The 11,179-nt window shown below is 37.9% G+C and overlaps 2 protein-coding genes across 3 annotated transcripts in view; both read left to right on the top strand.

Moving 5' to 3' along the window:
- LOC311277853 (uncharacterized protein) overlaps positions 1-2,298 on the top strand; it is a 32,276-nt gene extending 29,978 nt beyond the window's left edge. The window contains exons 2-3 of one of the 2 annotated variants that reach the window (XM_084388315.1): positions 1-3; positions 166-2,298. The exon at positions 1-3 is cut by the window's left edge and continues 117 nt beyond it. In XM_084388315.1, coding sequence (XP_084244441.1) covers positions 1-3; positions 166-1,424 — 1,262 coding nt within the window. In that variant the 3' untranslated portion in view covers positions 1,425-2,298. The remainder of the gene's footprint in view (positions 4-165) is intronic. The other variant, XM_084388316.1, reaches the window with a different exon arrangement.
- Positions 2,299-5,101: 2,803 nt separating this feature from the next.
- Positions 5,102-6,682, top strand: LOC311277866 (uncharacterized protein). Its single transcript, XM_084388338.1, has 2 exons — positions 5,102-5,464; positions 5,551-6,682. The coding sequence occupies exons 1-2, from the start codon at positions 5,314-5,316 to the stop codon at positions 6,333-6,335; spliced, it is 936 nt and encodes a 311-aa protein (XP_084244464.1). The 5' UTR covers positions 5,102-5,313; the 3' UTR covers positions 6,336-6,682.
- The last annotated feature ends 4,497 nt before the right edge of the window (positions 6,683-11,179 follow it).

The following is an 11,179-nucleotide window of genomic DNA, read 5'->3' as shown; positions in this document are numbered from 1 at the left end:
TAGGTTGGTGTTTTCCTTCATTATCTTTATTGACAATAAAATACATCCAAAACTAGATATTAACAGACTCACTAGTTAACTAGATTTGTGCTGAATTGAGAATGAACTTTATTTCTTTGCTTCTCAACTGTCCTTTTTTAATTGAATTTAATATGTTGATTTTAGACCCGATGGCAGTGAATGAAGACAAACCTCATCATTTCACATATGAATATGGAGAAATGACATGTAAAAATGAAGACAAGCAACATCTGTTTCAAAAACCTCATTTCAAAAATGAAGATGAAAACGCAGTCGTTTCAAAGACTGAAGAGAATTTCACACACAAACAAGCTGGGAAATCTCGAGTCAAAGGATCTTTCACCTGCTCTGAGTGTGGAAAGAGTTTTATACGTAAATCAAACTTTCAGAGACACATGAGAGTTCACACTGGAGGGAAAACATTCACATGCACTCAGTGTGGAAAGAGTTTCACACATAAATCAAAACTTAATGTGCACATGAGGATTCACACTGGAGACAGGCCTTATGCATGCTCTCAGTGTGGAAAGAGTTTCATATTTAAGTCACACCTCAACAGACACTTGAGAATTCACACTGGAGAAAAACCATTCACCTGCTCTGAGTGTGGAAAGAGTTACAGACATGAAGCACACCTTAAGACACACATGATGATTCACACTGGAGAGAAGCCTTATACATGCACTCAGTGTGGAAGGAGTTTCATTCGCAAAGAGGATTTAATTGTGCACACGAGAGCTCACAATGGAGAAAAACCATTCACATGCCCTCAGTGTGGAAAGAGTTACACGACTAAATCAGAGCTTAACAGACACATGAGAATTCACACTGGAGAAAAACAGTTCACATGCCCTCAGTGTGGAAAGAGTAGCGGACAAAAATCAAACCTTATAAGACACATGAGAATTCACACAGGAGAAAAGCCTTATAAATGCACTCAGTGTGGAAACCGTTTCACATCCAAAAGCACTCTCAAAGATCATTTGCACCTTCATTCTGGAGGGAAGTTGTTCATCTGTGATCAGTGTGATAAAACATTTGTTGTGGAATCAAGCTTTAAAAGACACCTTAAAATTCATGCTGCTGTGAAGCCTCACATTTGTTCTTTTTGTGGAAAGCGTTTTACACGACTGCAACATATGAAAGAGCATGAGAGTATTCATACTGGTGTGAGACCTTATATGTGTTCTGACTGTGGGAAGACCTTCATTACATCAGGCGCATTAAAAAAACACCAGATAATTCATACTGGAGAGAAACGATTCAGGTGCTCAAACTGTGAAAAGAGTTTCACCCAATTATCTAGTCTACAGACTCATAAGAAAAAATGTTGCCTGAAGTCTTCTGAGCAAAGTTCATGTTCAGATCCTTCACTTACAAATAATAGACTTATAAGTAAATAATTTGAAATTCAGATTAATCAAAAGTTGGATAATTTGCTAAAATTAGTGGTGAATTTTGATTGTTTGTCAATGGCAACCTTTGGGGAAGGTCAAAATAGTTATAACTACTAATAGAAAACTAGTGTTACCTTAAAACGATTTATGAAGGGATGTGTTTTGTTTCTTTGTGGAGAATTATTTTCATTAATTGTGCATATGAGGCATTTGTGTAAAAGTGCTGACAAAAGTCTATTAAATCATAATCCATATTTCAAACAACTTGTTTTAGCTGTTTAGACATGATGCATTAAGATATTGAAGACTTTTTTTGCATTGAAATCTCTGCACTCTTTGAAATCTCTCTGAAAATATGAGAAATAAGATTGTAAAACTTGTATATATTCAGTTGTGGTCAGAATTATTGGCACCCCTGGTAAATATGATCAATGAAAAGTTTTTTTTTTTTCTCCAAAACACATTGGCCATAATTATTGGCACCCCTAGAATAAATTATGAGTAAAAAGCTTTTAAGTATATTCCCATTCTTGTTCCACAGGAGTATAAATATGAGGAAACAAAGCCAAATTCCCTTAATCATCCAACACAATGAGTAAAACCAAAAAATGTAGTTCTGATGTGCAGTAAAAGATTGTTGAGCATCACAAAATAGAAAGTGGCAGTAAGAAAATAGCCAAAGCATTGAAAAAAAAGTCCCATTTCCACCATCAGGGCATCATAACAACTAAAGATTTTACAAATCTGCCTGGAAGACGACGAGTGTCTGTATCGTCCAACTGCATGGTGAGGAAGAAAGACTCTGGCCAAAGACTCTCCCCAAGGATCACAGCTGGAGAATTGCAGGGATTAGTTGAGTCTTGGGGTCAGAAAACCAAAATATATTACATATATTACAAAATATATTACATATATTACAATCACGTTTCATATTCTTAATTCTCATATTTTCACATTGTGCAGCGAGATATTATGAGAATATTTCATAACTACTAAATAGCAGCTGTATATACATAAGTTTCCGATTCCCTTTCATAATATGGACGGAGCGAAGATGAAAATGCTCTGGAAAAGTGAACGTGTTCTGCGTCTGTGGCAATTTAGCAGTGACTTGTTTTGCAGCTGCTATCTAGTAGAAATAAGGTTTAAAATTAAGCTGATGAAAGTTCTTACACTGTGACCTTGTTCTTGTATTTTGACAACCAATTTGTTTTTAAAAAGTAATAAAATGGAACTTGTCGTGTTTTAATCAGATTTTGTGACGTCTTGATTCTCTGAATAACTTGCATGAGCTTCTCTATATGTAGATATGGCAATAGTTTGGCAGCGCCACAGATGTTCCTCTAGATGATGCCATTTGCTTTCATTTCAACCACGTGACCTTGTTGAATCCATTGTGATTTCGCAAACGTATACTGTAAAAAAAAAAATTGTTCAGAATGTGCATGAGTACATTATGAATCCATCTTACAAACCATGTTTTGTCTTATCCTGAATCACTACAGTACGCCTATAATAAGTGTTTACATTCTGACTATTTAAGACGCAACCGCCGCGGAGTAACTGAGTACTTGCGTGACTCGTCATATAGACATAAACAGAGAGAAGTAGCTTAGTCAAAAACAAACAAGCAAAAAATCATTAGCTGCTGAAGACCATTAAGATGAAAACAGACATACAATACATCTAAAACTAGATACTAGTAGACTCAGTAATAAACTAGATTTTTGCTAAATTGAGGCTTATATTTCATTTTCTAAATAAAATGGAATAAACTAATATGACTCATTAATTAAAAGTTCTTTAGTTCGCATTAAAAAATGACGGGGTTTAACGTTGTTTTCAACATTGCTAATCAACTGTATAGTAAGAATCATTCTTTTAAACAGACAAACAAAAAACGACACCAGATGTTTGTTTCTTTTTGTATACAATATGAAAGGAAAGCAAACTAGATGTATGTGGTCTTGAGTTTGACTTGAACTAAGTTTTAAGGACTTAACTTGTATGTTTATATCTTATACCTTTATAAAATACAAATTAACACATTTTAAACAGATTTTGCATAGTCACAATTCCTGAGCGCTTCTTAAGAGTCATTTACTGAATCATATACTAAATCAAAACACTTATAAATCGGCCATAGTGGTTACAGAATCAACTCAGAGATTGAATCCTGAATCTCATGTATGACTTGGGGCCCTATTTTAACGATCTAAACGCATGGTCTAAAGCGCACAGTGCATGTGCTCTTAGGGCATGTCCGAATCTATTTTCTCTATTTACATGGTGGAATTTGCAAGCGGAAAAACGTAACCCTTCTCTAGCGAGGAAACGGATTAGTGCGTACACTTTGTCACCTAGATGCTCTGCTGGCGGAGACAAACCATCTATGAGACAAAGGGAAGGTGCGTTGTGGACCCGCCTATAGGTGCACATTACTAATGTGCTTTTTAAATAACCAAAACAAATATTGCGCCATTGACTTAAAGCTGAACTCGGCAACTCTAGCGAACTCTAGTCACTTCTTCGCTGATTTTCCCTTTTGTTGTCGCATGTTTTCCCCACGAGCTCCCCCTATAGCTGTGGGGGTGCTTATATATAACAACACTGTCGTAAGAAACTCACTTTCGGCGGCCTCCTCCCCCTCTCTACCGCTGCTCATGTGCGTTTGTTTTGATCGGAGCAAGCCAACTGTATCGTGTGGAGCTATGTCTACCGAGGTGGGTAATCATTATACATGTGCGTGTGTTTATGTTGAATTGCCGTAAAGCAATTCGTGTTTCGCGCTCGTTCTCGTTCTTGTTCTCGCTTCTCACGAGACTTCCAATTTCTATCTTGCCGGGACGGTAGTCCCAAAGTTGCAAGGTTGGTTTTCCGCCTGGGAACGCTGGGGGGAGCGGGGAAAGTCACCAATATCACTAGAACAGGTTGTTTAACCATCCAAATGATTTCTAGACAGTTTTATTAAGTTAAAAAAGTTACCAAGTTCTCCTTTAAGGCCAGGCTTTTGTTGATCAATGAATCAGTCTATTTAAGTTGCTTCAAAATAGCAACGTGCCAACAATGTGCCTGAAAACAGAGTTGCACTCTGCAGAGTTTAGCACCATCTTCCCCAAATTTCTAGTAATCCTGAAGACTTTAACTGGTTCAGGTGTGTTTAATGTGGGTTGGAGCTACACTGACCAGCGCTGAGTTTCACAAAACCTTCATAAGCCTTAAGGCCCTTTCACACCTACCTTGTTTGGTCCAGATTTTTCGGACTTTTCAGTTTGATCCGAATCAAAATTACAGGTGTGAAACCTCCCCCAAACAGAGGGAATTTAGTCAGACGAAAAGAGTCAGTCTCGGTCCGGATCAATACTAACATGTCAATAATGTAGTCACAGTTAACATCCACCACATTTAATTCCCTACCGTATTAGAGAAATGCAGAAGCACGTTGATCTGCAGTTGCGGGTCTTTCATGCGGAGACTCTCCTCATATTAATGCACAATATTGCATTTAAAAATTAATGGCCAGACATAGCTTTTTTATCAGGTTAAACTTTGAATAGTCACTCAAACCGTTATAGTCACTCAAACCGCGCATATCCACCATGTTTTGTAGTTTGTTTGTTTTTTTACACTTTTTACTTGTGTTTGTAGTTTCTCCTTCAAAGTGCAATGGGTTGTGGGCAATATTAGCCTTTAGAGTGAGCACGTATGACTTCGAAAATCCACCGGAAATAGTAGACCATCTGGGGACTTCTGGCATACTCTTTTTAATACACTATGCTTTGGTGCGCACTTATTTTAATCTCACATACTATTTAAGATGGATAGTATGGACATTGAGGTGCAGGGTCAGTGATTTCAGTCAGTGAAGCTCCCACAGCCGTTCATGAGAGTTTAAATGCTGGGGAATATTCCCATTTTCCCACAGGAGAAGAAGCAAGCAAGCAGGAGGAATTACTCCAGGAGAAACTACGGACATACTATTGTAAAGATGGAGATTAAGGAAGAACCCTGCAGAATAAAAGATGAAGATACAGAGGAACAAATAGGTTTGTGTTTTCCTTCATTCTCTTTAATGACTGATGAGGAACATTAAGATGATAAATAAATCTCATTTATCCTATGTTTATTTTAGACCCAATTGAGGTGAATGAAGACAAGAAACTTCAGTTTCAAAACCCTCATTATTCCACAAATGAAGATGGAAACATAATTTCACAGACTGAAAAGTGTTTCACACAAAAACAAGCTGGAAAATCTGGAGTCAAAGGATCTTTCACCTGCTCTGAGTGTGGAAAGAGTTACACAATCAAATCAAGGCTTAAGACACACATGAGGATTCACACTGGAGAAAGGCCGTTCACATGCTCTCAGTGTGGAAAGAGTTTCACTTCGAAATTCGGTCTCAACAATCATCTTCTCCGTCACTCTGGAGTGAGATCATTCAGCTGTGATCAGTGTGATAAAACATTTGTTGTGGAATCAAGCTTAAAAACACACCTTAAAGTTCATTCTGGTGTGAAGCCTCACTTTTGTTCTTTTTGTGGAAAGAGTTTTTTACTACTGAAGTATTTAAAACAGCATGAGAGTATTCATACAGGTGTGAGACCTTATATGTGCTTTGACTGTGAGAAGACCTTCATTATATCCAGTGCCTTAAAATCACACCAGAGAGTTCACACTGGAGAGAAACACAAGTGTTCACACTGTGAAATGAGTTTCTCTCTGTCTAGAGACTTGAAATCTCATGAGAGAATTCATACTGGAGAGAAGCTGCACCAGTGCTCTTCATGTGGGAAAACTTTCACCCTATCATCTGCTCTACTGCGACATATGAAAAAGTATTGCCTGAAGTTGTCTAATGAGCAAAGATCATGCTCAGATCCATCACTTACAAATAATAAACTTACAAGTAAATAATTAGAAATTCAGATTAAAGGGATCATGAACTGCGAGATCTAATTTTCCTTGAGCTTTTGTCATTTAAGAGGTCATCATGCAATAAGAATATATGTTTCAGAACTAAAAAAAATGTCCTTGTTAGTCCAAAAACAGCTTTACTGTAACCAAGCTCAGCGAACGACTTGTTGTGGAATGTGCCAATAGTAAAAGTAGTGTGTTACCTTAAAACGATTTGTGAAGGGATGTGTTTTGTTTCTTTGTGGAGAATTATTTTCATTAATTGTGCATATGAGGTATTTGTGTTAAAGAACCAACAATAGTCTTAAAATTGGGGGGGTCAAAAAATGAAACACACTAATTATACAGACACATGAATATTAAAATATTACCTCAGAGAGAGAAAAAAAAACAGAGTTAAGGGTTAAAAGTCGAACCTTATATAACAAACTGCCAAAACAAGGGAGAAACGTGGAAGAACATTTAAAAGGTCTAATATTTGAGCACTGCAGTCTCTGAACAAATGACGCGTCAGTTTAACAGAAATAATAAAGGAATAGTTACTTTTTTGTCCATTGTTCTTTGAATTGTCGATCTACATCAGAGGTCCCCAATCCTGCCGATCGACTGTCCTGCACAGTTCATCTCCAACCCTAATCAAACACAACTGAAGCAACCAATTAAGGTCTTCAGGATCACTTGAAAATTAAAGGCAGGTGTGTATTATGAACTGTGCAGAACAGTCGATTGGCAGGAGTAGGATTGGGCACCCCTGGTCTACATCCTTGTCTTCTGTGTATCAGAATAATCCATCATGTCCTCGCGTTCATGATCAACTGTACGGCTGTATCCTGATGTGTCCTTATTTGCACATTTATTTCATTTGAAGAAGACATGTCCGCACACACGGAGCTGATTCATGTTTAGAGAATTAGAGTATATGAAATATGTCCAAAAAAACTTAAAACGCGCTTGCTCCAGTCCCTATATGAACGATATTATCGTTGTGAGCGTTGTTGAACTCATCACGGCATTCAGGACAGAAACCGCTCTCATGCGCGCACCTCTTCTGTTTGAATTCTCTGCTGTAAAGTGATCTCATGCGTAACACAGCGAAGTGATTGGACTGAACGAGCTCATTCTCATGAATAAATGCAGAGTCAATTGAGTCCCAGCTTACGTAGAATCATGCCCTCAGCCAATCACACAATGAAGGCATGTTTCTACCTCACACTCAGCCAATCACACACCAAAGTGGTGTTTCTACCTCACACTCAGCCAATCACACACACCAAAGGGGCGTTTCTACCTAACTTTCAGCCAATCACACACACTGAAGTCACGTTTCTACCTCACACTCAGCCAATCACACACCAAAGTGGTGTTTTCTACCTCACATTCAGCCAATCACACACACCGAAGGCACGTTTCTACCTCACATTCAGCATGTTTACGCACATTTAAAAAACACCATAGACAGTATATAAACTGGACACAGCGACCCCATTGGATTCAACGGAGACAAGTGAAGTCAATTAGAAGCACTTCCTGATGGCTGAGCGTACTGCGCAGACTCAAACTGAGCTTGACGACATAGATGTGACGTGAGCAACCCGTCTGTCTTCTAGTAGCTGTGCCAAGCGAAATCTGAATCATTCCCTTCCGAATCTTGCAGAGATGGAGAGCGTGAGTAGGAGGTGTCCATGAGCTAGGAGCAGGAGTAACTTTTGCTAAGTATTCTGATTAATTACTTTGTCATTTTACCTCGACGTCCCCCCGATTTCGCGCGAGCTTCTCCTCCTGTCCATACGGTAATTTCTCTACTGTGCGACAGAGAGTCGCGTGGTTATGACACAATCGTTAGCCTATTTTTACAAAAACTGCATCTACGGGGCCATAACGTAAGATACAAGGTAATGGGGCCTTTTATACATTTTCGTGTTTCTTTAGAAATAAATAATGGACAAATGGAGTCTTTAAACGCTTCAGATGTAAAGTTATTCGCTGTCAGAGTGACGCCAAAATGAATGGGAGTCAATGGGATGCTAACAGCAGGTGATGGTCGGCTAGCCAATGGCGGCACCCGGGGAAACTTCAAAATAATATGAAACCCTGCCCCCCTGAAAAACACCCACCTCGCTGATCTCCACGATGTTCGATAACGACGTATCCTCTCCTGTGGCCTCCTGGGATAGAAAAGTATCCATCGGATGAGCACTCGAGAATCTGGGCGGAGGTAGGTCATCCGGGAATTACTCGCCTACTCTTTTATTAATACTGATGTTTTGGACATACTACTCCTTTCACGTACTGTTTTGTTTTCTCCTACTATAGAAGGTGAGTAGGCATATTCTAACGCACTATTAGTATACGCATGTCTGAATCTCGCGTGAATTAGTACGTTAGTAATAGCAAAGATGAAGATACAGAGGAACAAATAGGTTGGTGTTTTCCTTCATTCTCTTTAATGACTGACGAGGAACATTAAGATGAAAACTGAAAAAATGACCTAGATAATTATTAAGTTTCAGAACTGAAAGCTCTGCTGAAAATTCCTAGCTGTTGGCGCTATTGAGAGCGTTTTGACAGCGCAGCATTTTTTTTCAGTTGAGACGGTTTTGCTTGTTATGATACGGAATATCCGTGAAAGTGTTACTAGTATCTCATTTCACAGAAAGTTTATTTCTATATTTTTTTCTATGTTTGTTCCGTTATTATGCTTGTTATTCTCATCTGTTGACAATGTACAGACAGAATGTGACGTTTGGTCGGTGTGGTATTATTAGTCCCGCCCCACCTCCACCGTGATTGGACAGTTGGGTAAAAAGTGACAGTGATGAGCATTGCGTTTACTCGAAGTTGAACATTCTTCAACGCTCGCGCTCGATCAGCGCTTGAGCGTTAAATACATGCTCGGTCAGGCGCTCATATTGTTTTAAAAACGCAGCGCTCCGATCAAAAACAATTGGAAAAATACGCCAGCCTCGTGAAAAAGTCCTTTGGTGGACAAAGAGCTCTCCCTCTACAATCGCTGGAGCTGTCAATCAAACAGCGCAAGTTTATAAGTGACTGAGTTCTGGACTCGCACCAAGACTCCAATATTAGCCTATAGTAAACGAATCCCTTAATTACATTGTGTTTGCACTGTTAGTTATGATTCGTTAGTGTGCAGAAATCGAGTTGCAAAGACCAGATTGCTGCATTCATGCGCTAAACATGTCCATGTCCGATCGGCTACATGCTCATCACTGCAACCTTTCATGCCACGATCTAAATATAATGCTATAATCAACACTTCACGGTTAGTTAACCTTGAGAGCTGCAATAGTAAAAACGCGCTAAAGGTTTTCGAGGGAGTTCCACATGTAATAGCTATTTCATATGCAAAGATATAGCGAATCAGAGCAGTGGTTTACACTGAAGTCTTTCAGCAGACACGCTCCTTCAAACAGAGCTTTTAAATCAGAGCCTAAAATTAGGGTAGGAAAATGCTTTTTATTTCTAAATTATGACAATTTTCTATGCAAAAATCATACTACCATTATAAGTGCACTCCAGAAAACATTATAAAACAATGCAGTTCATGTACCCTTTAATCAATAGCTAGTGAAGTTTGATTGTTTGTCAAGGGAAATTTTTGGGGAAGAGATGTGATTTGTTTCTTTGTGGAGTTCAATTATTTTCACCATTAGTGCATATGAGGCATTTGTGTGAAAGTGGCAACAATAGCCTATTAAATAATAATTCATATTTCAAATGACTTGTTTTAGCTGTTTATCCGTGATGCATTAAGATATTGAAGATATTTTTTTTTGCATTAAAATCTTTCTCTGCACAATGTAAAACAATGAACCTAGATTGTAATATAAGGTACAACGGGTTTAAAAATGTGCTTATCACTACCCCCATAGTGTAAGAGAATATATATTGTGAGTGACACCAGGTTTTTGCGTAGTTTAGAGTGACAACTTTGATGTCAAAATGCATACAGGTTGGCAGGTCTACTATTTGAAGAACTGTACATTTTGAGACGTGAGAAATAAAAAAAAACCAAAACTAATGTGATTTAAATTGATTTAAATATGTAATAATTTACATTAAAACAAAGGGTCTAAATGTGTGGTAATAAATCATCTTTTAAAACTAAAATTGCACCAGATTTTTCCATTTATATTTAAACAGGCATTTACAATATGAGAGATGAAGTTTGTATAAAAAATACTTCATCACTTCAGCGCTCTAATACAAGTTATAAAAAGGATTTTGTTTTAGTGAATACATGCAATGCATTATTGACCTTCACGTCTCATACAGTTATCATGAGAACAGCAGAATAAAGTTCAAACTGACTATTCTTGTTCTACAAAATATGACTGTAATTTATGAAAAAATTAATTACAAAACAAGTACATATTCTCTGGAAGCCGGGCTAAATGAGTAAACTCTGTTACTGCATTCCTGCCATGTCTCGACACACACATCTTATCTGATAGTGCAGACAGTACTCCTGAAAATATCTGATTTGAGATCTGATTGCTTGAAAAGAATGTGAGTTTTTAGGGAAACCTTCATATCTTGCAAACTATTCCATTGTGTTCATCGTCATTCACACTTTTAATCGATGTCTGAAGTGTTCGAAGGTCAGTAAAATTGATCATATAAATCATGTTACAGCGGTTGAGAAAAGAGAAGGGCAATGCTTCATCAAACTGTCAAACACTAATAATTTGACCTAAAACCTTGACCTTAAACCTAAAACCTTGACCTTAAACCCTTAGATTAAATCACTCTATTAAAACAATAGAATGTCAAATCATTTGTAAGTGCAATATTTAGAAATCATGGATGTGAATGTAAACTTTGCT

Source organism: Rutilus rutilus (assembly GCF_951802725.1).
Source record: "Rutilus rutilus genome assembly, chromosome: 18".
NCBI classification, from domain to species: Eukaryota; Metazoa; Chordata; class Actinopteri; order Cypriniformes; family Leuciscidae; genus Rutilus; species Rutilus rutilus.
Note: the sequence above shows the minus strand (reverse complement) of the source record. Positions and strands in the feature narration are given on the sequence as shown.

Excerpts from the sequence above, each read along its gene's own strand:
- LOC311277866 (XM_084388338.1), top strand. The coding sequence starts at position 5,314 with ATGCTGGGGAATATTCCCATTTTCCCACAGGAGAAGAAGCAAGCAAGC. Across the intron at positions 5,465-5,550 it reads AGATACAGAGGAACAAATAG|ACCCAATTGAGGTGAATGAA; the intron begins GTTTGTGTTTTC and ends TGTTTATTTTAG.